We start from the raw sequence: 27,491 nt of genomic DNA, 5'->3' as shown, positions 1-27,491 counted from the left end.
TAGCCCTAGTACACCTTTGCCAAGTATGAATGTTAGCCAAATCACTATGCAGGCTAATGCAAACTGTATTATGTTCCATAAAGACATCCACCCAGCCATGTACAATATTCAACATAAACCACGATATTGAGGTAATTGCAGTTGAGTTATATTAGTAGCAAGTAAGGCAATATTATATTAGTTATACAGCACAAAGGGAGGCTACAAAATTATGGCATGATTGTAGAAAAGCATCTTTTTATTAGAAGGGAAACATAATCAGTCACTTCCAAGATGGCTTCACTAATTACTGGTAGATTGCACTGCATTTTGCTCACTCATCCTCCAGAAATATCTCAAAATTAAGTGCTACAGTACAACATTTCCTCCACTTGCTTCCATTGCCAGGATTCAAACAGCTGGGGGGGAAAAAAAAGAAAAAGGGGTGAATTTAAACATGAGACAATTGCAAATTCTAACAAAATACTGAGTTGGGTCATTCAAAGCAGAACATGTACAGACAAGTTGCTCCACTGGACATAGAAAGGCCATTGTATGTGTTCAATTTAACAATCCTGTCCATCTAGTGCAATTAACTACCATAAAGAGTCAGCCGTCAGGCTTTACATGAGTTTTAATTAACACGGCACCACAACGTGACTTAGCAGCACATTAACAATCATTTGCCCGTATCAAACTTGACAGAAACTAAAAGCAGAAGTCAATAGTCATTGTTTTGATACTTAACATTATCTAGTCAAGCTAGGAAAATTCACACAGCAAGCCTACTGACCAACATAGCTTTCCACAATACAACTGCTATTGTTTTCTGACTACCATGAGAACATCATGCATTCACATTCAAAGGCGATAAGTCACAATCTGCATGCAGATGTTTCATCCAAATGCCGAGATCACAGTTGACTACAGAGAGGGAGAAGGGACAAAAATCTAGAAAGGAAAGGACAAATTAGTCAACAGGTAGCCTATTTATAGAGCGGGATGGAAAGCGCATCAATAGGAACATAAGAATAGTGTTGTTAACGAGAACTAAATATACATCGGTATGACAGGTACTTTTTGTTTGTGGCTATGCTCTAGAAAAAAAAGGCATGCTTTCAGTTTCACTAACCAAAGAACATCAATGCACACCAAGTGTCAAAGTACAAGAGTCAAGTAGATAATTCATTTCTGAGCAGACTGACATTCGCATCATCTATCCCAGTCATTCATTTTTCAAACTAATGAGGACACATCACATTAAGATGTATTACATTAACTGTAATGCATTTTTAATCACGTCCAGCTTGCTCAATTTAATCCAAGTACAAGGACCATCACAATGAAGCTACACTTCCACCAACATGTATACCTGACCCAAGAGGGACGTTACACTTATCTTATACACACCATTATAAAATCAGCTATTCTCTGTAGTTTCCGGGGAAAGTCCCAGTAGAGGAACGCATTCAAATACATGTACACCCCACCAGAAAGTAGAGCCGTAGAGAACGGAGCACAGACTAGTCCCGAGGAGGAGAGTTGGAAAGCTAGACGAAAGGAGCACGGACCAGAGTCCTGAGAGTGAAGAAGCGACTGAAGTGGAAGGGAGCTTAGACGAAGAGCACCAGGTCTTTACAGGGGGCGGCTGTGGCCGAGGAGAAGGCGGCGAGGATGGAGGCAAAGACGACGTCGGGGGACTGGGCGGCGTTGACGGCCTTGTGCAGGCCGCGGGCGCTGTAGTACTTGACTAAGGGCACCGTCTGCCTGTGGTAGGCCTCCAGCCGCGAGCGCAGCGTCGACGCGTTGTCGTCGCTGCGGCGCATCAGCGGCTGCCCTGTCACCTGATGGGGGACAGAGAGAAGACATTAGGGTTCATATGACTGAAAAGCACCATATTGGTTTCTCTCCAGTTATTTATTTTTCTCTTCCTCCCTACACTTTCAGTGTTCACAGATCTATACGAATTTGATAGGTTTAAGAAATATGGTGAGGGCTCCCTCTAGCCCTCCAGATGGTCAAGTGCATCTACCATATTAATTAACTCCTATCCAGTCCTTTCGGATCTATGATGAACACAGAAGGGCTTGTGAAGGCCTTGAGCGGTGTCAAATAGATTTCCAAGCCAGTAGCACCGATCTACATCTCTGGGTATCACACTACAATCCTTTTGATTTGCGTGTTGAAAGCCATTTCTGTGCATCTGTAACAAGAGCTCAAAGCCACCTGCACGGAACAACTCCTAGCCAAGGGATTGTGTGTCACGACACTTGTGAAAGAGTCTCTGTTTGCAAATGAGCCACTACATTCTTCATATGACAGACACACACACTTCTATAAGAACACTCGTTAAAAGTGAATATTTGCACAAACACTGAGCAGGCACACACACTTTTTGAAGTGCAAATTGACCCAGAAAAAAAACATTTGAAAACATGTGATTAGAGGATCATACAACCAGCTTCCTCTGGGTTCTACAATACAAGTAGGGTTTCCAGACTCAGAAAGGGGGACGTTCGTCAAGGTACTTACATCATCCTTCATGGGCTCTTTGGGTGGATTGAACTCCTCGTGGTAGGAGCGACCACTGGGCTGGTGAATTAGTCTGAGGGGGGAGAAAGTTAGTGGGCCACATGGTTTAACACCATTTCAACAACACTCCCGTCCTCCATCAAGCCCAACCACACTGCAGTTGGCCCACTTCAACATTTTAAACCACATAATGGCCACACAAAGAACCCCTTTTGACATGCGAATGTAAACATTTGGAATGGACTATAGCCACATTATTTCCTCTGTATGAAGCAGTGTCTTCAATACAGATCACTGTTTGTTGTGGATTAAGGAGGCATTGCTCCATTTCATGACAATTTCTCCAACAAATGGTCTATAATAACTGGATCAAACCACAGGTCACCGCAGCACGTCTCCCCCTCTCTCCTCCCGCTATACAATATTTGGTCCTACCTGCCACAGATCCTGCGTACCAGTAGGGAGTCATCGACAGAGAACTCAATCACAGAGTCCAGCTTCTCGGTGCGCTTCTCCAGCAAGTCATCCAGCTAGGAGAGAGAGACTCATGAAACATGGGAGCAGGGAGGAAACAGGTTCATATGCCCAGTGATGTAGTCGAGGGTAAACGCAGTTTACACATCATTTTGCACAACAGTTGACCCACCTTTTGCAGAAAAATGCATTGAAAGTGTAGGAAGCACTCCTTTTTTTCACCGTGACCAGCAATCAGTTTAACCACTACATCACTGCATATGCTTGATTAACAACGAGACACTTTTGCTCTGGGAATTGACAGCAAAAATAGTCAGGCACCAACCAATCCTCACCATCTCTGCTTGTTTCACTGTGCGGGGGAATCCATCCAATAGGAACCCCTTCTTACAGGGAGGCGTGTCCAGGTTCTTTTCTATGAGTTCTACCACCATCTCGTCACTGACCTATGAGTAAGTTGACAGTGATGAGCAGTGAGACAAAAAAAGGCATGAGCACACACAATTGGGAGAGAGGTCCAAGTAAACCAGTCTCAGATTACCACTAAGCTACAGAACCAGTGACACAAAACATATTCATTCCTATAAAAAACGAGCACAGAGACACGTTCAGAACTAACATATGAACACATCTTACCAGTTTCCCGGCATCCATGGTCTCCTTGAGCCTCTTGCCGAGCTCAGAGCCAGAGGCCACCATGGCCCTCAGCATGTCCCCCGTGGCCAGATGACACACACAGTACTGCTCTGCCAACCGAGGAGCCTGGGAGGGAGGGGGATTATTGGCATTAAGCCTAATGTTGCAAAGGCAACAAGGGTAGCATTTATGTAGCCATGTCTCATGTTTCAAAAGTGTAACTTGACAACTCTGAAGAGAAGTACAGCAAATGCATTTCCATCCCCCAACATGTCAAACTAATACAACAGGCGGGAGTCGTTCAAGGCATTCAAGTCGTGCTGAATCTTATTAGTTGATAGCAACATCCCTCCAGCCTCCACCCATGACATGAGACTAATGTCTAGATGTATGTGGGGAGGGCATGGGACACTTCTGGAAAAACATAAACGTGGGTAGAATAATTAAATGCCATAGCACATGCAGTACAGTTGTTTCAAGGAGACAATCGTGTTGCCATTTTGTTTTTAAATTTCACAGTGATGTTCAAGTTGCGCCACAACTGAGAGCTAAAGACCAAACCCCCAAGGGACTAAATACTTAAGAGCTTCCAAGCCAGACCACAAGTACAGTGCCTTCAGAAAGTATTCATACCCCTCGACTTACTCCACATTTTGTTGTGTTACAGGCTGATTTCAAAATTGATTAATATATATTTTTATCTCACCCATTTACACAAAATACTGCATAATGACACAATGTTTATAGAAATGTTAGAAAATTTATGGAACTGAAATATCTAAATGACATAAGTACTCATACCACCGAGTCAACACATGTTAGAATCCCCTTTGGCAGCGATTACAGCTGTGAGTCTTTCTGGTTAAGTCTAAGAGCTTTGCACACCTGGATTGTACAATATTTGCCCATTATGCTGATCAACATTCAAGCTCTCAAGTTGGTTGTTGATCACTGCAAGACAACCATTGTCAAGTCTTGCCATAGATTTTCATGCAGATTTAAGACAAAACCGTAACTGAGCAACATTCACCGTCTTCTTGGTAAACAAATCCAGTGTATATTTAGCCTCATTTTAGAAAATGAAAATTCATATCCCAGTGTCTGCTAGAAAGCAGACAACCTGGTTTTCCCTGTGCTTAGCTCCATTTCGTTAACTTTTTTTTTAATCCTGAAAAACTCCAAGCCTTAATGATAACAAGCATAACCCATAATCGTAACATGATGCAGCCACCACTATGCTTGAAAGTATAGATAGCGGTACTCTAATGTATTGTATTTGACCCAAACGTAACACCGTCTATTCAGGACTAAAAGTGAATTGCTTTGCCACATTTTTTACAGTATTACTTTAGAGCTTTGCTTCAGAATATTTTTATTTTCACTGTCAATTAGGTTAGTATTGTGGAGTAACTACAATGTCGATCCATCCTCAGTTTTCTATCATAGCCATTAAACGCTAACTGTTGGAAAGTCACCATTGCCCTCATGGTGAAATCCCTGAGCGACTTCCTTCCCAGCAACTGAGATAGGAAGGACACCTGTATCTTTGTAGTGACTGGGTGTATCCAAAGTGTAATTAGTATACTCAACATCTTTAAAAAATGTTTTTAATTTATTTATATTGTTACCCAGCTACCAATAGGTGCACTTCTTTCCGATGCATTGGAAAACCTCCCTGGTCTTTGTGGTTGAATCTGTTTGAAATTCACTGCACAACCTTACAGATAATTGTATGTGGGGGTACAGAGATGAGGTAGTCATTTTGAAAGCATGTTAAACACTATTGCACACAGTCTATGCAACTTAAGCACATTTTTACCCCTGAACTTATTTATGCTTGCCATAACAAAGGGGATGAATACTTAGAATCAAGACATTACAGCCTCTCAATTAATCCATTTTTTTAAAGAATGACAAATAAAACCATCCACAGGCCAGCCCCCAGTTGGGGGTCCCCCGTCATAAGGTTTTATGCGTAGGCAATTGACCTGACCCCCCCAAAAAACTCAAATGAATCACTTTTAAAAACTCAGGCTGTAACAACCAAATAGTGGTATGAATACTTTCAGAAAGCACTGTGTGTGAACGCCCTACAGTACTTTAACCAGCCTGTGCAACCAACAAAAATTGTAGTGTTTTATAAGGCAATACTGTGCAGCTATCCAGCCACTACAGCAAGGAAGTACAGACGTCCCCAACTTCGGTCCTGGGAAGCTGCAGGTGTGCCAGCTTTGTTCCAGCCCAAACACATTTAAAACAAAACCTGAACAACCTATTGTTCTCCCGGACCAGAGACTCCCAGAAACTAAATAACAATTACACTGAGCTTATTGACAGGGAAGTCAATAGTCTACACGTTCATTGAACCTGGTTAGATCAAATGAAAGTAGTTGGCTCTGGCCAGCTGGAGAGTATGATTAGCATACAGTCACCTAATGGGACTTTGAAAGTCATAGTTCAAAGGGCCCTTCATACAATACATTGGCATGCGACTCCAGAGACGAGTACCACATTGACTGTGTGCCAAAGTGTTGCAAGTTCACAAATCAAACTGATCAGCACCAGATAACGTTAGTTCGAAGGGAAATGGTTACATTCAATTTATCAAAGGCTCATAACATGTTAGCTAGGGTAGCTAACTACAACTTGCATTATACTTCCTTATCCGTCTGATCTAGAAACCCAATTCATTACACGAAACTTGGGAAAGCTAGCCATCTATGCAAGCCAATTCAGAATGAACTTCAGGACAAGGTGTATACAGTTAGGTGGCAGTGTCGGCCATGCGGTCTCCCATTCCTGCACTTCGCATAACTCACTGACCTGTGTTCCTTTCCCAGCACCAGGGGGTCCGAGAAGGATTGCCCGAATTCCCTTTTTTACGTCGGACACTGCATCGTTCAACTGCATGCTGGGGGCCATGTTCACTTTAACCGTCCTTGTGCCACTTTTGTTATCTGCCAACTCCGCCACGAAAGGAAGTGACAGCGACTTATTTCTTGCTGTTTAGGATTAAAGCCCGCCCCTTATTAGAAAATACTTCCCTCTCACTGGTCATTAGATGGCTCAGTCAAGCGTCCTACACGCTGATTTGCTGAAATAGTAAGCACATTTCTTGTTATAACATCCGGGTTTTGCACATGCAATTACGGATGTTCTTTGGTGAGGGACCATAGAGATGTAAATGAACATTGTTATTAGTTAGACAGTTAGACAAATCTATATTATTAATATTAATGGTGTATTATTATTATTTATTAATTAAGTAATATTATTATTATGGTTTCATTTGTCGGGAATTATTACAACAAGTACTGCATGCTGTGTGTAGAGGTGGCAGAGGAGGCTCGGGGACTGTTCTTAACCACTGCCAAGATGTGGTCGCTTTTCATTAGCGGTGGCATCACCCAGGTGGGCGCAAAATGTTCGCCAATGGAGGACCAGTACGTACCTACGGAGAAGCAGGTCCTATGGAGGATCTGACGGTGGAGAAGCAGATGTGGTGCACTGACGAAGCGCTCCGTGTCTGTTTGTCAGACTATTTGTTTCTCTCTGGCTCTACGGTCGATGCACCCCCTTCTGAAGCTACAGTGCCTTTTCAATCTTTTCAGCCTCAACTCCCAACCTTTCATTCGAATCCAAATTGAGACATTCAATCTCCATCAATCAATCTACATTTGTTGTTCGTTTGTTTAGATTGTATACGCTTTGAGATAAATAAATAAATAATATATATATAATATTTATTAAATAAATAATAATAAGTATCATTATTAACATTGTTATTTGTGTCTAAATATAGACATTTGTTATATATACAGTTGAAGTCGGAAGTTTACATACACCTTAGCCAAATACATTTCAACTCAGTTTTTCATAATTCCTGACATTTAATCCTAGTAAAAATTCCCTGTTTTAGGTCAATTAGGATCACCACTTTAATTTAAGAACGTGAAATGTCAGAATAATAGTAAAGAGAATGATTTATTTCAGCTTTTATTTATTTCGTCACATTCCCAGTGGGTCAGAAGTTTACATACACTAAATTAGTATTTGGTAGCATTGCCTTTAAATAGTTGAACTTGGGTCAACCGTTTTGGGTAGCCTTCCACATGCTTCCCACAATAAGTTGGGTGAATTTTGGCCCATTCCTCCTGACAGAGCTGGTGTAACTGAGTCAGGGTCCCATGACTGTGTGGTCCCATGGTGTTTATACTTGCATGCTATTGTTTGTACAGATGAATGTGGTACCTTCAGGCATTTGGAAATTACTCCCAAGGATGAACCAGACTTGTCGAGGTCTACAAAAAATATTTTGAGGTCTTGGCTGATTTCTTTTGATTTTCCCATGATGTCAAGCTAAGAGGCACTGAGTTTGAAGGTAGGCATTGGAATACATCTACAGGTACACCTCCAATTGACTGAAATGATGTCAATTAGCCTATCAGAAGCTTCTAAAGCCATAACATAATTTTCTGGAATTTTCCAAGCTGTTTAAAGGCACAATCAATTTAGTGTATCTAAACTTCTGACCCACTGAAATTGAATTATAAGTGAAATAATCTGTCTGTAAACAATTGTGGATTTTTTAAAATTGTATTTTTAATTTCACCTTTATTTAACCAGGTAGGCTAGTTGAGAACAAGTTCTCATTTACAACTGCGACCTGGCCAAGATAAAGCATAGCAGTGTGAACAGATAACAACACAGAGTTATACATGGAGTAAACAATAAAGAAGTCAATAACACAGTAGAAAAAAAAGAAAATAATCTATATATATTGTGTGCAAAAGGCATGAAGAGGTAGGCGATTAATTACAATTTAGCAGATTAACACTGGAGTGATAAATGATCAGATGGTCATGTGCAGGTAGAGATACTGGTGTGCAAAGAGCAGAAAAGTAAATAAATAAAAACAGTATGGGGATGAGGTAGGTAAATTGGGTGGGCTATTTACCGATGGACTATGTACAGCTGCTCAGATAGCAGATGTTTAAAGTTGGTGAGGGAGATAAAAGTCTCCCACTTCAACGATTTGTGACTTGTGTCATGCACAAAGTAGATGTCCTAACCGACTTGCTAAAACTATAGTTCGTTAACAAGAAATTTGTGGAGTGGTCGAAAACAAGTTTTAATGACTCCAACCTAAAACGTCCGACTTCAACTGTAAAGGGTTGTTTTTGTAGGCAAAAAGGTTGTTCAAATAATAATTTACCAACTAACAAGGAAACCAACAAACTTCTATCAAAACCATAATCTTTCTCTAAATTAAGATACATACTATTAATCAAACTAATCAGATACCTCATGTAGTTCAGCTACATGTCTATAAGAGAAAGAGCTGTGTGGATGTAAACGATGACCAACGACACAAATAGGCCTACCACTTAACAATTGATGGGGTGGCAGGTAGCCTAGTGGTCAAAACATGGTTAAAACTATCATTTTGATCTCGTGGTCTACGGATGGTCTCATTCCTCCATCACCACACCTCAGCTGTTTACCAAAAAAGACCAAGATTTCCTCTATAAAATTATATTGACGGCATAATCCTGAGGGGGGCGCCAACCCGGAAGATCACGTCAGTGACTCAACCCACTCAAGTGACGCACCTCTCTCAGGGACAACATGGAAGAGCACCAGTAAGCAAGTGACTTGCCATAATAAGGTTTGAGGCAGAGAATCCCAGTGGATAGAGGGGAACCGTCCAGGCAGAGGCTGCAATTGTGGTTTGTCGCTGCCATTGTGGTTCGTCATTCCAGTGCCTTTCCATTCACCTTCACACCCCTGGGCCAGACTACACTCAATTATAGGACCTGCTGAAGAGATGAATCTTCAATAAAGACTTAAAGTTCGAGACCGAGTCTGCATCTCTCACATGGATACGCAGACCATTCCAGAAAAAATGGAGCTCTATAGGAGAAAGCCCTGCCTCCAGCTGTTTGCTTAGAAATTCTAGGGACAATAAGGAGGCCTGCGTCTTGTGACCGTAGCGTACGTGTAGGTATGTACGGCAGGACCAAATCGGAGAGATGGGTAGGAGAATGCCCATGTAAATCCTTGTAGGTTAGCAGTAAAATCTTGAAATCAGCCCTAGTTTAGTGCTTTATCCGGGTAGCCGGAAAGTAGAGCATTGCAGTGGTCTAATCTAGAAGTGACAAAAGCATAGATAAATTTTTCTGCATCATTTTTGGACAAAAAGTTAAAGATTTTTGCAATGTTACGTAGATGGAAAAAAGCTGTCCTTGAAATACTATTGCTATGTTCGTCAAAAGAGAGATCAGGGTCCAGGGTAACACCAAGGTCCTTCAGTTTTATTTGAGATGACTGTACAACCATCAAGATTAATTGTCAGATCCAACAGAATATCTTTTGTATTGACTTTATTTGACAACCTACTGTATTTCAAAACATGTTTACTAAGACAAATTACTTTTCTCTGGGCACAGACATTAGTTCAACTTCAAGTTTTGATTTACATTTGGTTTAGTTGTTAACTAACCTTGAATTCAACATGAAAACAAATGCCACCATGTAATTGGATTTAGGTTCAAAGTTGAGTGAAAAAAATACGTTGATTCAATGTCATCACATAGATTTTTGGGGTTGAAATGACATGGAAACCATGTTGATTCAACCAGTTTTTGTCCAATGGGTTACATTTTGGCGAAATCCTGCACGGAGCCTTTTCGGTGCAGTGCCACTTTAAGAGCTCATCAGCAGGCCGGAAGTGTGAAATAAAGATGACTCTTCCGGTGTTGTACTGAACAACTCCACCCTGCCAAGTCTTGCCAACTCAATTCTTCATTGTTGCGACTTGAGATTTCTGATCACGTTAGGCTGCGTTTCATTTTTTTTTATGTCGGTTTGATCGCGGGGGTGCACTAGTAATGTCTGCAGTTTTCGGTTTGGCTATTTGTTTATAAATAAATCTCTTTGCCAAAATTCGTCATCTCACCAATGTTTTATTAGACTAGCAGTTCTGAAATGTTTATTGCCTGCCGACATTTTACTCCCACTAATATAAACACACATATATTAATTTCGGTTGCCTAAAGTTTGTTCTATAGAAAAGTATTTGACTGATGTGTGCGACAGAAAGTACTTGACTCTAGCCACAAATTGAAGGAAATTAGAAGGGGGGCTATTTTCTTGCCTGCCGAAATTCTACCCCCACCTCCTTCGATCTTGGAACTGCAAGGCCTGGCATACTTCAGAATAATTTTGGTAGCGCATGTTGACCAATAGTGCGTGCAAAAGAAAGCTAAATTGGAGTATAAAGAAACAAACTTTTATTTTAGAAACATTTAAGAAAATAACAAATATTAATCACAAAGTTAAGTTTGTTAACATTAAATAAGAAATACAAATTTCAATCTTTGCATAAGATATAAAATGACAAATCAAATATAAAGAGACAACAAATATTGGAAAGCTGCAACAGCTCGACTGAACATTTAGTCCACTTTTTCTGGAAAGTTTCCCAGGTGATACCGTCGCCTGGAACTCAAGCCTAACCTAGTCCTGACAGGCAGCGCAGACTTAATCCTCCAATGATGGGATAGTTTTCATACAGGACTGATGGAGCCTTCGTGGGCAGCGGTCACAACCAGTTTTCCAGTTTTCACCAACAAAACGATGTTTAACTTAAGATTCTTATTCGCAAGTATACAACGACACAGCTATAATATAATTTGACAATTCTGTTTTGCCTTTTAGTCAGTATACTTTTAGTAGGTACATTACTTATACTCTCATACTTACTTTCAAGGCATAGACCCCACAAGAAGTAACATCTTGTCGGCATGGGTGAGGAAGGGTACCACATGCTCATCTGGAGATATTACACCCCTTCTCTCTCAGAAATGATCTAAACACATATGTTCATAAAAGTACAGCATTTTGAAACACTTTATTGATTACAATATAGAGATTAATAACAGAGGGGAATCTGAGAATGCAGAGATTCCAGCAGGGTGTAAGTTGAAGTAGCCAATTCTGGTGCTGACAAGGGCTGGAATGTAAATGACATGTGATCATCTCGTATTATCTAACATCTGTGAACGGGCAGTCATTCCCTCGGATGAAGAGCATCTCCGTCTTGTTGATTATGTGCTGTCATCCACGTGGAAATGTCACCTGCATATCTGATGTAGGAAAAGAGATAAGAGAAGTTGAGTTTCCTGTGAATATGTATATGTACTGTACACGTGTGTATGTATGTTTATTTTAATTTCTATGATTATTATCATTATTGTGTTTTGTGGTTGAGGGGTGGGGGGAGGTTGATGGGGATGGTGGTGCTGGGGGTGTCCTATTGAGGGCGAAGGGACCTATTGGGGAGGGGATTCTTCATGGATGCACATTCAGTCATAGTTTTGCTTATATTATTATACATTGAAAAACATATTTTTTCTATTATAACAGTTTACTGTTGACTTGTGAATTTGAACTTTCTTTTTTGCCAAGAGTACACATTTTTTATTTATTATTATTATTTTATTATTACTACTGTACCTACATTTAAAAAATCTAAAACTGAAAAAGTGTTTTAAAAAATGTAGAAAAAGCCTTTAGAGGGAAAAGCACGATGGGATGGGGGATTGAGGGATGGGTATTCTGAAGTGTGCCAGGCCTTGCAGTCCCAAGATAGAAGGAAGGGAGAATTTCGGCAGGCAAGAAAATAGCAAGCAAGTGGCAAGAGTGATTGAGGGGACAAATTGAGACCATGTGAGGTTATGACAGAGCCAAGTGACTTGGTGTATAGCGAGAATAGGAGAGGGCCTAGAACAGAGCCCTGGGGGACGCCAGTGGTGAGAGCGCGTGGTGAGGAGACAGATTCTCGCCACGCCACCTGGTAGGAGCGACCTGTCAGGTAGGACGCAATCCAAGCGTGGGCCGCGCCGGAGATGCCCAACTCGGAGAGGGTGGAGAGGAGGATCTGATGGTTCACAGTATCGAAGGCAGCCGATAGGTCTAGAAGGATGAGAGCAGAGGAGAGAGAGTTAGCTTTAGCAGTGCGGAGGGCCTCCGTGATACAGAGAAGAGCAGTCTCAGTTGAATGACTAGTCTTGAAACCTGACTGATTTGGATCAAGAAGGTCATTCTGAGAGAGATAGCGGGAGAGCTGGCCAAGGACGGCACATTCGAGAGTTTTGGAGAGAAAAGAAAGAAGGGATACTGGTCTGTAGTTGTTGACATCGGAGGGATCGAGTGTAGGTTTTTTTCAGAAGGGGTGCAACTCTCGCTCTCTTGAAGACAGAAGGGACGTAGCCAGCGGTCAGGGATGAGTTGATGAGCGAGGTGAGGTAAGGGAGAAGGTCTCCGGAAATGGTCTGGAGAAGAGAGGAGGGAATAGGGTCAAGCGGGCAGGTTGTTGGGCGGCCGGCCGTCACAAGACGCGAGATTTCATCTGGAGAGAGAGGGAGAAAGAGGTCAGAGCACAGGGTAGGGCAGTGTGAGCAGAACCAGCGGTGTCGTTTGACTTAGCAAACGAGGATCGGATGTCGTCGACCTTCTTTTCAAAATGGTTGACGAAGTCATCTGCAGAGAGGGAGGAGGGAGGGGAGGAGGATTCAGGAGGGAGGAGAAGGTGGCAAAGAGCTTCCTAGGGTTAGAGGCAGATGCTTGGAATTTAGAGTGGTAGAAAGTGGCTTTAGCAGCAGAGACAGAAGAGGAAAATGTAGAGAGGAGGGAGTGAAAGGATGCCAGGTCCGCAGGGAGGCGAGTTTTCCTCCATTTCCGCTCGGCTGCCCGGAGCCCTGTTCTGTGAGCTCGCAATGAGTCGTCGAGCCCACGGAGCAGGAGGGGAGGACCGAGCCGGCCTGAAGGATAGGGGACATAGAGAATCAAGGGATGCAGAAAGGGAGGAGAGGAGGGTTGAGGAGGCAGAATCAGGAGATAGGTTGGAGAAGGTTTGAGCAGAGGGAAGAGATGATAGGATGGAAGAGGAGAGAGTAGCGGGGGAGAGAGAGCGAAGATTGGGACGGCGCGATACCATCCGAGTAGGGGGCAGTGTGGGAAGTGTTGGATGAGAGCAAGAGGGAAAAGGATACAAGGTAGTGGTCGGAGACTTGGAGGGAGTTGCAGTGAGGTTAGTGGAAGAACAGCATCTAGTAAAGATGAGGTCGAGCGTATTGCCTGCCTTGTGAGTAGAGGGGGAAGGTGAGAGGGTGAGGTCAAAAGAGGAGAGGAGTGGAAAGAAGGAGGCAGAGAGGAATGAGTCAAAGGTAGACGTGGGGAGGTTAAAGTCGCCCAGAACTGTGAGAGGTGAGCCGTCCTCAGGAAAGGAGCTTATCGGCATCAAGCTCATTGATGAACTCTCCGAGGGAACCTGGAGGGCGATAAATGATAAGGATGTTAAGCTTGAAAGGGCTGGTAACTGTGACAGCATGGAATACAAAGGAGGCGATAGACAGATGGGTAAGGGGAGAAAGAGAGAATGACCACTTGGGAGAGATGAGGATCCCGGTGCCACCACCCCGCTGACCAGAAGCTCTCGGGTGTGCGAGAACACGTGGGCGGACGAAGAGAGAGCAGTAGGAGTAGCAGTGTTATCTGTGGTGATCCATGTTTCCGTCAGTGCCAAGAAGTCGAGGGACTGGAGGGAGGCATAGGCTGAGATGAACTCTGCCTTGTTGGCCGCAGATCGGCAGTTCCAGAGGCTACCGGAGACCTGGAACTCCACGTGGGTCGTGCGCTGGGACCACCAGATTAGAGTGGCCGCGGCCACGCGGTGTGGAGCGTTTGTATGGTCTGTGCAGAGAGGAGAGAACAGGGATAGACAGACACATAGTTGACAGGCTACAGAAGAGGCTACGCTAATGCAAAGGAGATTGGAATGACAAGTGGACTACACGTCTCGAATGTTCAGAAAGTTAAGCTTACGTAGCAGGAATCTTATTGACTAAAATAATTCAAATGATACAGTACTGCTGAAGTAGGCTAGCTGGCAGTGGCTGCGTTGTTGTTGTTCTATCTCTCTATAGTGCTGTTTCTTGTATTATGGTCTCTTGTTTCTTTAGAGGTTTCACTTTGTTGTCCTTTTCTTTTCCTTTTTCTTCTGTCCTTATTTTGTCTTCCTTTCTTCTGTTAACTAGATATTTTTTACCCTCTGGGTTCCTGCATGAACGCCACCAACCACGCTATGATCCAACTAGTGGTCAGTATACACTACTACACCCTCTCTCACATGAACGCCACCAACCACACGCTATGATCCAACTAGTGGTCAGTATGCACTACTACACCCTCTCTCACATGAACGCCACCAACCACGCTATGATCCAACTAGTGGTCAGTATGCACTACTACACCCTCTCTCACATGAACGCCACCAACCACGCTATGATCCAACTAGTGGTCAGTATACACTACTACACCCTCTCTCACATGAACGCCACCAACCACGCTATGATCCAACTAGTGGTCAGTATGCACTACTACACCCTCTCTCACATGAACGATAACTTTTCAGTGGGAAAGAAGGTAATTGGCTCAGACATTAATGAGAAATATGGCCAATTTAAAGTAATATACCCAAGTTACCTAAGTCTACAATGGCAGACTCACACATCACAAAACAATGCCATAAAGTGTGGGCCTGTAGTACCTGTAAATCAATTAAATGTTGTTGTTAATTTCCATATCTAAAGAATAAAGCATAATTGTAATGTAAAATTAGCCTCATATTTCCAGGAAGAGGAAATTGTGATGAAATGATCTAGTAAATGAAAAGACAGAGACAAATGCTTTTAAACTACCAGTAATTTTATTTAAAAATGTAAAATTCAGTGCAAAGTAATGTAGTGCGTTAGTGTCTAGATCCCTGTTAGGTGGCAAAGTGGCACAAGAATCCTGTGGGGAGAGAAAACAAGAGAATACATTAATTTAATGTGTGTTAACTAATCAAGGTTCAACAAAGCACTTCAAGTCCTCAAATCCTGAGAGAGAGAAAGAGAGATGGACAGAGAGAGAGAGATGGACGGAGAGAGAGAGAGAGAGAGAGATGGACAGAGAGAGAGAGATGGACAGAGAGAGAGAGAGGGATGGACAGAGAGAGATGGACAGACAGAGAGAGTGTGGCCTTTCAGATCTCTGCAGTAGGACTACATGCTGGCCATGAGGTTCTCCAGGTGGTACTCCAGGAGGCTGGAGAGCTCAGTGACCAAAGATTCTGGGTTAAAGTACCAGGCCAGCTGCTGCCCAAACATGTCATCAAGCAGAGCCATCAGCCCGCCCTGAAGAGAACACCACACAACACATAGATAATGGCTCTGAGTTACTAGCTTACCAAGAGGAAAGAGACAAGGAGAGTTACTCCCTGTAAAATGTAATTGAAACCCTGTTATTCAGGTCAACTAGGAATAAGGAAGTAAACTATTGACTCTTACATTGAGCAGCAGCAGGTATCTCTCAGCCTTTGGCTCAATGCTGGCAGCAGCGGGCAGGAAGGAGTACAGGAGAGCGTACAGACGCTCCATGAACCCACCAGGGTGCTAAAGGAAACAGAAGAGGAGAGAAGAGAAATTGAAGTGAATTTGCTAATAGAGAGACATCGAAACATGTACCAGTGAGATGCTACTTACCACCATCAGGGACTTCTGAGCTGTCATCAACCCAAACAGCACCAGTTCAAAGAGGACATCTATCAGGTTAACATGATGGATCTAGGACAAGAAAATAGGAATGATTTCAAACAGATCAGATACTGTGATGTATAAAAGACATGCATGTGGTAGAACTCAAAGTGAGACATGAAAGAGTTAATGAACTCACCTTTGCCTCAGCCAGCTCCCTCTCAATGTCAATCTTCTTGGAGGGGTCACTCAGGTAGTCCACAAAGTCATTATAGGCACGGATGAATTCGGACTCGTCCTATCACAAAGCAAAGAGCGTTGATATTAATGAACAGAACACATTTCCCACTGAGGACGCTCTCTTTCCCTTGAATGAATAATGAGTTAGTGAGCTACCATGTGGTGGGCCTGAACCAGTGCGCCCATTAGGACCTTTCCTGCCACAAACAGATGGTTCCTGCTCAGGGTGGAACCAAGCAGTGTCTAGAGAAGAGGGAAGAGTTAGGGTGAGACACCCATCTTCCTCTAGGAGACAGACAAAACAAGAGAAAAAATTTAAGTGGGTCCACTCACAGTGAAGGCCTGGCGCAGGGAGACGAGCCTCAGGGCGATGTCCTCCACTCTCTTGGTGGTAAGGTAGAGGCTGTGGGAGGGAGGGAATGGAGCATGTCAACCATTAGAGTCAATGGGGATACAGCATGGTGATAAATATCCTTCAGCATCTGACAAGCCCAGACTACACAGACATTTAGAGGAACTCACTTTAGCAGAGGAACCTCCCTCTCCTCAGGCAGCAGGTCCTCCTCCCAGCCCTACAACGACAGAACAAACATTCAACATCTGTGACATGACAAACAATGGGTCAATGGATGGATCTTAATGCTACTAGTCTATAGAATGTGTAGCTGTGTGTCTAACATCTGACCTCATAGAGGTTGTGGCCCTCAGGCTCTGGCTCAGTGAACTACTGATTGGTGGGCGTAGAGACGGAGGCAGCCTCCGACCCCCACGAGGAGGAGAGCAGCCCATCCAGCCCCATGTGGAGAGTGGCGTACACCACCGAGACATCAGTCTGCTGCTCCAAAAACACACACAACACACCTGTTTACCACACACACGTTATTAAAAAACAGAGCAGATCTAATAGAAAAATGCCCAGTAATTGGTATTCTATATACATAGGAAAACGTTTATTTACCTGGTAGCAGCCAAACGTCACGTCCACAGACGTCTCGTGGCGGAGGTGAGACGCATACTGGGTCACCCTGCCAGCCACATACTGACAGAGAGAGACGACATGTTAAGGCCAAATGGAATAAGTGAAGAAAAGCCCAATCTAATACTATTTCAGTAGTATTTACATCTTACCTGGATCCAAGTGACAGACTGCACCTTGGTGGCACAGTAGGGGATGCCCTCTGGACTAAGCCTGGCTGTCTCCTTGGAGATGGCCCACACCAGTTGAGTCTCCAGGCCTCGAACCCTACTCACATGGTGCATCCTCACCACCACCTGCTGTGGAGAGAAACGACAAGTAACATCAACAAAACAACATCAGCCATCGCTGTAACATATTTCCATCTTGATCACATGACTCTGAAGATTAGGACTAGATAGTTACAAAGACACATACCTGGGATCCCCCACGCATGTAGGTGATAATGGGGCTGATGAACTGGAAAGTTCTCCAGGCTTTAGCCACTGGACCGGCATTGTTCTGCACAAGAGGGGGGTGACATTACAGTAAATTCAGGTTAGAAACAGCAAACATTGTAACGGTGATGTGACTGTGTGTGGTTCTCTTACCCTGATCACAACAGGACCACAGTACAGGGGCTGAACCTAATCGGTATCAGCTGCCAATTACCAGTGGGCTCCTAAAGCAGACAACAAAGATTTTCAGAATGAATATGTGGGATACTTTTCAAACATAAAACCAAAAGCTTTCTGAAAAGTGTACCTCAAGGATAGTCGGCACATCCTCAAGGATGATAGCAGCATCCTGGACATGAAGGATAACTGGCAGCAGTGGCACATCCAACTGGACCTCATCCAGTACAGTTGATTCTAAAAGTAGGAACAGGAAAACAAACAAACAGTTATTAGGACGTAAAACGTAGCGCGCTAGCTAGTACTACTAGCAAAAGTGCATCGCTTAGCAACAATTACTCAAGTTAACGTTACCTTGAAAGTTTGGATGACAGAAATACACAACATTTCACAAATTACATTGTCAATGTTGAATGTTGTAAAATAAGAAGTTTAAAACTCCACGTACCCTCTTCGAAGTCGCTGTCGCTGTCCACCTCCCGACGATCGCGAACCCTGCAAAACGGAAAAAGACAACAAAAACAACCCATAAATGAATTTGAACAACCTGTCGACGCAGAAGGCTGCCGACGTCCTCGCACTCTCTCTGTCAATCTTGAAAAGCACCCAGGCATTTTCCAGTCGATGTTTTAATCTCAGGTCTCAAAAATCAGTCAAGTTTGTTGTTGTTGAACAGCAAATTGAAGTTGTTCTTGTTTTCGAACAGAAAACGTTCAATAGAACGCCAATATGTTCTAACGGTTAGATGTCTCATGGCAACGCATATATTTGAAATTGTTGTTTATAAAATTGACAGCTGTGTTGCCATAGAAATGAGTTTGGAACTCCATGGTTACCATTAGAATCCTATACAATTCCTGGTCATCATTCTAATTCCATTGACCCTATTTTGTCACCAGAGGCTTTCCTATGTTGTGTGTGTATAATCTAAAACTTAAAGACCAAATCTATTTTTTAAAGTCACTAGCTAGGTCAATGGCCCATTGAAATGTTTTAGCTTGTTTCATGGAAGTTGTTGTTGAACTTCTGAAAGTCTAGGCTTTGGCTCAGTGGGCTATAAAGTCTTGTGGAGCACAGACAACACGGGATAAAACATATTGACCACATTCAGACAAGGGGGGGGCAAAGCCACCTCCCACTGAGGTAGGAGAGCACTGAACCATCTGCATAATAATAATCCATACCTCTTTTATAAACAGGATATTATCATTGATTATATCAAAGTGTATGTATGAATAAGTCTGATTGACCTTTATTTATGGCAGGTTCACCTTTTGAAGCCGGATGAGGTTCCCAAAGCGTGCTGCGCACCCACCAAGCTCAGTCCCATCTCTGTACTCTTCTACGACTACGACGACAACAACAATGTGATCCTAAAGAAGCATCGCAACATGGTGGTCAAGACCTGTGGATGCCTGTAACATCTGTGGTGGCCCATCTATTCTACATCATTTTAATAAACTTCACTACCATTGTTCCAAAAGATACAAACAGGGTTGATAGCAATAATCTGGCAATATGTGGAAAAATAGTATGTATCTACACTGAACATAAATATAAACTCAACATGCTACAATTTCAACGATTTTACTGAGTTATAGTTCATATAAGGAAATCAGTCAATTAAAATATGTTCTTTAGGCCCTAATCTATGGATTTCACATGACTGGGAATACAGATGTGCATCTGTTGGTAACAGATACCTTTTTAAATGAAGATAGGAGCGTGGATCAGAAAACCAGTCAGTATCTGGTGTGACCACCATTTGCCTCATGCAGCGGGACACATTTAATTGAATATATATATATATATTTTTTAATATAACCTTTATTTAACTAGGCAAGTCAGTTAAGAACAAATTCTTATTTACAATGACGGCCTACCCCGGATGACGCTGGGCCAATTGTGCCCCGCCCTATGGGACTCCCAATCACGGCCGGGTGTGATGCAATTAATCAATCAAATGTATTGATAAAGCCCTTCTTACATCAGCTGATGTCACAAAGTGCTGTACAGAAACCAACCTAAAACCCCAAACAGCAAGCAATGCAGGTGTAAGAAGCACAGTGGCTAGGAAAACCTCCCTAGAAAGGCCAGAACCTAGGAAGAAACCTAGAGAGGTACCAGGGTATGGGGGGTGGCCAGTCCTCTTCTGGCTGTGCCGGGTGGAGAATATAACAGAACATGGCCAAGATGTTCTAATGTTCATAGATTACCAGCAGGGTCAAATAACAATAATAATGCAGCTTGGATTTGAACAAGTGACACCTCTTGCACGACTGACACAGTACCTTAGACCGCTGCGCCACTCGGGAGCCCACATCACCTTAGCATAGAGTTGATCAGGCTGTTGATTGACGCCTGTGGAATGTTGTCCCGCTCCTTTTCGATATTTTTTCCTACAGGTGCTCCCGGACGCTCAGCGCTGCCAGAGTCTTCCTCCTGCCCAGCGCTGCCAGAGAGTCCCGTCTGTCCTGAGCTGCCAGCGTCTCCCGTCTGTCCTGAGCTGCCAGCATCTCCCGTCTGTCCTGAGCTGCCAGAGTCTCCCGTCTGTCCTGAGCTGCCAGCATCTCCCGTCTGTCCTGAGCTGTCAGCGTCTCCCGTCTGTCCTGAGCTGCCAGCATCTCCCGTCTGTCCTGAGCTGCCAGAGTCTCCCGTCTGTCCTGAGCTGCCAGAGTTTCCCGTCTGTCCTGAGCTGCCAGAGTCTCCCGTCTGTCAGCCAGGAGCTGCCAGAGCCGTCAGTCAGCCAGGAGCTGCCAGAGCCGTCAGTCAGCCAGGAGCTGCCAGAGCCGTCAGTCAGCCAGGAGCTGCCACAGCCGTCAGTCAGCCAGGAGCTGCCAGGAGCTGCCAGAGCCGTCAGTCAGCCAGGAGCTGCCAGAATCGCCCTTCACTCCGGAGCTGCCGGAGTCTCCTGCCTGTCCGGTGCTGCCGGAATCTCCCGTCCGTCCGGTGCTGCTGAAATTTCCCGTCCGCTCGGGACCTGTGGCTTGTGTCCCCAGTCCGAGGTCGGCGGCGAGGGTCGCCGCGTTAAAGAGGCCACGGAGGCTGGTGAAGAGGCGGAGAAGGACTATGGTGGAGTGGGGTCCACGTGCCGCGCCAGAGCCGCCACCGCGGACAGACACCCACCCAGACCCTCCCCTACAGGTTTAGGTTTTGCGGCCAGAGTCCGCACTTTTGGGGTGGGGGGGGGTACTGTCACGTTCTGACCTTCTTTTATTATGACGTTCTTTTATTATGTCTTTGTTTAGTATGGTCAGGGCGTGAGTTGGGTGGGTTGTCTATGTTGTTCCGTTTTCTATGTTGTGTTTGCGTTTGGCCTGGTATGGTTCTCAGTCCGAGGCAGGTGTTGTTAGTTGTCTCTGATTGAGAATCATACTTAGGTAGCCTTTTCCCACTTGTGTTTCGTGGGTGTTTATTTTCTGTTCTGTGTTTTATTTCACCGTTCAGGACTGTTCATTTGTCATTTTATTGTTTTTGTTTCAGTGTTCACTATTTGTATTAAAAATCAAGATGAACACTTACCACGCTGCACTCTGGTCCTCTCCTTCATACGACAACTGTTACAGTATGCTGTAGAGTTAAGATTTCCCTTCATTGAAACTAAGCGGCCTAGCCAGAACCATGAAACAGCCCCAGACCATTATTTATCTTCCACCAAACTTCACAGTTGGCTCTATGCATTAGGGCAGGTAGAGTGCTCCTGACATCGGCTAAAACCAGATTTGTCCGTCAGACTGCCAGATTTTGAAGCGTGATTCATCACTCCAGAGAACGCATTTTCACTGCTCCAGAGTCCAATGGCTTCAAACTTTACACAACTGCAGCTGACACTTGGCATTGTGAATGGTGATCTTAGGCTTGTGTGCGGTGACTCGGCCATGCAAACCCATTTCATATTGCACCCGATAAACAGTTCTTGTGACGTTGCTTCCAGAGGCAGCATGGAACTCGGTAGTGAGTGTTGCAATCGAGGACACAAGCTCCCGTTTTGTGAGCTTGTGTGGCCTACCACTTAACGGGGCAGGATAGCAGCATGAGAGGGTGTAACATTTCAAGCCGAGGAAAATGTTTTGTGTTTTCTCACAAAGTTTATAGTTTTAGACTGTAGTTGCAATTTGTTTTTTCACAAAAAAATATATCTAACCATACAATGTAGCTATTTTGAATAATTGTGTAATTAATTGAAAATTCAGGTTGCAAAGCAGAAGAAACTCACTGAAATGGAGTCAAAGGTAAACGAGAATGGCAGGTATGGTCGGAGATGGAATCTTCGAATTTATGGAATAGCAGAAAAATCTGATGAGAACATCAAAGCAAGACTGAAGGACATTTGCAGGGCAGTTGTCCCGGAGGAGGAGCGAAATGTTGTTGCAGGTTCTCTGGATGTAGTGCACGATCTGGGTAGGCTGAGAGATGGGGAAAACAACCTGCCACCACGACCAGTGATCATGAGATTCATCTCCAGGACAGTGAGGGACCCCACCCCAACCAATCAACACCCCCCCACGTCAACCATGCCCACACACCATTTAGGCCCCCTCAGATCAGACCTATGCCACTCCTGCCCACCCCATGCACCCCACCCCCGCAAAGAGGGCCTCAACATGGAAGCCACACATACGCCCAGGTAGTGAGCGGGCAAACAGTCCCAACCCCCACTCTCACACTCGCCCAAGCCAATGGCATGTACCAGATGCTCAGCAGGCTCTGCTCACACTTTCTGGCCTGAGGCCAAACCACGACCAACAACATTGGACACTCTATGGAACAAAAAGCATTCACTATATCATCCTGGAATATCCAAGGCCTGAGGTCATCTGCCTTTGGCATGAAGAGCAGAAACCCGGACTTCACCAAAGAAATCGGTAACACAGACATTGTCATCCTGCAAGAAACCTGGTATAGAGGAGACAGACCCACTGGTTGCCCTCTAGGTTACAGAGAGCTGGTAGTCCCATCCACCAAACTACCAGGTGTGAAACAGGGAAGGGACTCAGGGGTATGCTAATTTGGTATAGAGCAGACCTAACTCACTTCATTAAATTAATCAAAACAGGAACATTCTACATTTGGCTAGAAATTCAAAAGGAAATTATCCTAACAGAGAAAAATGTCCTCCTGTGTGCTACCTATATCCCCCACTAGAATCCCCATATTTTAATGAAGACAGCTTCTCCATCCTGGAGGGCGAAATCAATCATTTCCAGGCCCAGGGACATGTACTAGTCTGTGGCGACCTAAATGCCAGAACCGGACAAGAACCTGACACCCTCAGCACACAGGGGGACAAACATCTGCCTGGAGGTGACATCATCACCTCCCACATATGCCCCCCTAGGCACAACTATGACAACATAACCAACAAAAACGGGTCACAACTCCTGCAGCTCTGTCGCACGCTGGGTATGTACATAGTCAACGGTAGGCTTCGAGGGGACTCCTATGGTAGGTACACCTATAGCTCATCTCTTGGCAGTAGTACTGTAGACTACTTTATCACTGACCTCAACCCAGAATCTCTCAGAGCGTTCACAGTAAGCCCACTGACACCCCTATCAGACCACAGCAAAATCACAGTCTACTTAAACAGAGCAATACTCAATTATGAGGCATCAAAGCCAAAGGAACTGAGTAACATTAAGAAATGCTATAGATGGAAGGAATGCAGTTTGGAAACCTACCAAAAACAATTAGGCAACAACAAATTCAATCCCTTTTAGACAATTTCCTGGGTAAAACGTTCCACTGTAATAGTGAAGGTGTAAACCTGGCAGTAGAAAATCTTAACAGTATATTTGACCTCTCAGCTTCCCTATCAAATCTAAAAATATCAAATAGAAAACCGAAGAAAATTAACAATAATGACAAATGGTTTGATGAAGAATGCAAAAATCTAAGAAAGAAATTGAGAAACCTGTCCAACCAAAAACATAGAGACCCGGAAAACCTGAGTCTACGCCTTCACTATGGTGAATCACTAAAACAATACAGAAATACACTACGGAAAAGAAGGAACAGCATGTCAGAAATCAGCTCAATGCAATTGAAGAATCCATAGACTCTAACCACTTCTGGGAAAATTGGAAAACACTAAACAAACAACAACACGAAGAATTATCTATCCAAAATGGAGATGTATGGGTAAACCACTTCTCCAATCTTTTTGGTTCTATAACAAAGAACAAAGAGCAAAAACATATACATGATCAAATACAGATCTTAGAATCAACTATTAAAGACTACCAGAACCCACTGGATTCTCCAATTACATTGAATGAGTTACAGGACAAAATAAAAACCCTTCAACCCAAAAAGGCCTGTGGTGTCGATGGTATCCTCAATGAAATGATCAAATATACAGACAACAAATTCCAATTGGCTATACTAAAACTCTTTAACATCATACTTAGCTCTGGCATCTTCCCCAATATTTGGAACCAAGGACTGATCACCCCAATCCACAAAAGTGGAGACAAATTTGACCCCAATAACTACCGTGGAATATGTGTAAACAGTAACCTTGGGAAAATCCTCTGCATTATTATTAACAGCAGACTCGTACATTTCCTCAATGAAAACAATGTACTGAGCAAATGTCAAATTGGCTTTTTACCAAATTACCGTACAACAGACCATGTATTCACCCTGCACACCCTAATTGACAACCAAACAAACCAAAACAAAGGCAAAGTATTCTCATGCTTTGTTGATTTCAAAAAGCCTTCGACTCAATCTGGCATGAGGGTCTGCTATACAAACTGATGGAAAGTGGTGTTGGGGGTAAAACATACGACATTATAAAATCCATGTACACAAACAACAAGTGTGCGGTTAAAATTGGCAAAAAACACACACATTTCTTCACACAGGGTCGTGGGGTTAGACAGGGATGCAGCTTAAGCCCCACCCTCTTCAACATATATATCAACGAATTGGCGCGGGCACTAGAAAAGTCTGCAGCACCCGGCCTCCCCTGCTAGAATCCAAGTCAAATGTCTGCTGTTTGCTGATGATCTGGTGCTTCTGTCACCAACCAAGGAGGGCCTACAGCAGCACCTAGATCTTATGCACAGATTCTGTCAGACCTGGGCCCTGACAGTAAATCTCAGTAAGACCAAAATAATGGTGTTCCAAAAAAGGTCCAGTCACCAGGACCACAAATACAAATTCCATCTAGACACTGTTGCCCTAGAGCACACAAAAAACGATACATACCTTGGCCTAAACATCAGCGCCACAGGTAACTTCCACAAAGCTGTGAACGATCTGAGAGACAAGGCAAGAAGGGCATTCTATGCCATCAAAAGAAACATAAATTTCAACATACCAATTAGGATTTGGCTAAAAATACTTGAATCAGTCATAGAGCCCATTGCCTTTTATGGTTGTGAGGTCTGGGGTCCGCTCACCAACCAAGACTTCACAAAATGGGACAAACACCAAATTGAGACTCTGCACGCAGAATTCTGCAAAAATATCCTCCGTGTACAACGTAAAACACCAAATAATGCATGCAGAGCAGAATTAGGCCGATACCCACTAATTATCAAAATCCAGAAAAGAGCCGTTAAATTCTACAACCACCTAAAAGGAAGCGATTCACAAACCTTCCATAACAAAGCCATCACCTACAGAGAGATGAACCTGGAGAAGAGTCCCATAAGCAAGCTGGTCCTGGGGCTCTGTTCACAAACACACCCTACAGAGCCCCAGGACAACAGCACAATTAGACCCAACCAAATCATGAGAAAACAAAAAGATAATTACTTAACACATTGGAAAGAATTAACAAAAAGACAGAGCAAACTAGAATGCTATTTGGCCCTACACAGAGAGTACACAGCGGCAGAATACCTGACCACTGTGACTGACCCAAAATTAAGGAAAGCTTTGACTATGTACAGACTCAGTGAGCATAGCCTTGCTATTGAGAAAGGCCGTAGGCAGACATGGCTCTCAAGAGAAGACAGGCTATGTGCTCACTGCCCACAAAATGAGGTGGAAACTGAGCTGCACTTCCTAACCTCCTGCCCAATGTATGACCATATTAGAGAGACATATTTCCCCAGATTACACAGATCCACAAAGAATTCGAAAACAAATCCAATTTTGAAAAACTCCCATATCTTTTGGGTGAAATTCCACAGTGTGCCATCACAGCAGCAATATTTGTGACCTGTTGCCACAAGAAAAGGGCAACCAGTGAAGAACAAACACCATTGTAAATACAACCCATATTTATGCTTATTCATTTTATCTTGTGTCCTTTAACTATTTGTACATTGTATATATATATATAATATGACATTTGTAATGTCTTTACTGTTTTGAAAATTCTGTATGTGTAATGTTTACTGTTAATTTTTGTTGTTTTTCACTTTATATATATTCACTTTGTATGTTGTCTACCTCACTTGCTTTGGCAATGTTAACACATGTTTCCCATGCCAATAAAGCCCTTGAATTGAATTGAATTGAAAGAATATGACATCATAAAGGGAATAATGGATTGTACTAAAAAAACTGAACTAACTAATCAGGAATTACTGGAGCTATCATCACGACAAATGCAGTTTGGCTGTTTCTACAAGGAAAAGGCCCGGGGAGCGTTTGTAAGATCAAGACGAAAATGGATGGAAGAGGGAGAGAAAAATACAAAATATTTCTTTAATTTAGAAAAAAGGGTAGGCGAAAAAACTTGCATATGTAAATTAATGATTAATAATACTACCAGTGAAAATCCAAAAGAAATCTCTCAGCATGTTACCCAGTTTTATCAGAATCTGTATACATTTAGCCCAATCAACTTCCAATGTGGATCTTTTCTTAGACAATGTAGCAAACATTGCTAAGAAGATAGAAATTGATTTCAGGGATTTTTGTGATGAGTTATCTGAAGTTGAGATAAAAGACTGTATTAAAAGCCTTAAGGACAATAGGTCCCCTGGAAATGATGGTTTAATAAGCAAGTTTTAGAAAGCATTCGATGATAAATTGATTCCTTTCATTCTTGCTATGTTTCAAGAATCAATAGAAAAAGGGGAGTTACTGAGGACTTTGAAAATTAATATTTGTGTCATTCTCAAAACTTTTGGCCACGACTGGACACATTATTCCACCCTCTGGGTTCCTGCATGAACACCACAAACCACGCTATGATCCAACTAGTGGTCAGTATGCACTACTACACCCTCTCTCACATGAACAATAACATTGGTTTCAGTAGAGTACAGATAGTGAGAAGTTACATTCAAGACTGAAGTGGTCGACTTTATACTATATGCCTGCTCTTTAAATGACAGACTGACCAGGTAAAACTATGATCCCTTATTGATGTCACTTGTTAAACCAACTTCAATTAGTGTAGATGAAGGAGACAGGTTAAATAATGATGTTTAAGCATTGAAACAATTGAGATATGGATTGTGTATGTGTGCCATTAAGACTAAATATGTAAGTGCC

The 27,491-nt window shown here is 43.2% G+C and overlaps 2 protein-coding genes and 1 long non-coding RNA gene across 4 annotated transcripts; all 3 read right to left on the bottom strand.

The window, feature by feature from the left end:
- Positions 1–215: 215 nt before the first annotated feature.
- Positions 216–6,607, bottom strand: LOC115131669 (adenylate kinase 2, mitochondrial-like). 2 transcript variants are annotated; one of them, XM_029663559.2, is made up of 7 exons: positions 6,445–6,607; positions 3,622–3,747; positions 3,321–3,431; positions 2,947–3,041; positions 2,512–2,584; positions 1,551–1,823; positions 216–398 (listed from the first exon to the last, which is right to left on the bottom strand). In XM_029663559.2, the coding sequence occupies exons 1-6, from the start codon at positions 6,541–6,543 to the stop codon at positions 1,593–1,595; spliced, it is 735 nt and encodes a 244-aa protein (XP_029519419.1). In that variant the 5' UTR covers positions 6,544–6,607; the 3' UTR covers positions 216–398; positions 1,551–1,592. The 2 variants fall into 2 exon arrangements, with proteins under 2 accessions (XP_029519419.1, XP_029519418.1); XM_029663558.2 differs by having other exon boundaries at positions 1,619–1,823; positions 6,445–6,606.
- Positions 6,608–15,243: 8,636 nt separating this feature from the next.
- LOC135572375 (uncharacterized) lies at positions 15,244–17,850 on the bottom strand. The gene is made up of 12 exons (XM_065020067.1): positions 17,833–17,850; positions 17,568–17,714; positions 17,398–17,478; positions 17,125–17,163; positions 16,962–17,011; positions 16,773–16,842; positions 16,596–16,682; positions 16,399–16,497; positions 16,209–16,289; positions 16,014–16,118; positions 15,384–15,477; positions 15,244–15,269 (listed from the first exon to the last, which is right to left on the bottom strand). Exons 1-12 carry the CDS (start codon positions 17,848–17,850, stop codon positions 15,244–15,246), a joined length of 897 nt encoding a protein of 298 aa, XP_064876139.1.
- A 181-nt stretch (positions 17,851–18,031) lies between these two features.
- On the bottom strand, positions 18,032–19,019 carry LOC135572339 (uncharacterized). The gene is made up of 3 exons (XR_010464221.1): positions 18,478–19,019; positions 18,160–18,266; positions 18,032–18,076 (listed from the first exon to the last, which is right to left on the bottom strand). It is a non-coding gene; the product is annotated as an uncharacterized LOC135572339 (long non-coding RNA).
- Between the last annotated feature and the right edge of the window lie 8,472 nt (positions 19,020–27,491).

Source organism: Oncorhynchus nerka, linkage group LG7, assembly GCF_034236695.1.
Source record: "Oncorhynchus nerka isolate Pitt River linkage group LG7, Oner_Uvic_2.0, whole genome shotgun sequence".
NCBI lineage: Eukaryota > Metazoa > Chordata > Actinopteri > Salmoniformes > Salmonidae > Oncorhynchus > Oncorhynchus nerka.
The sequence above is the reverse complement of the archived record's forward strand: the minus strand, read 5'-3'. Positions and strand labels throughout refer to the sequence as shown.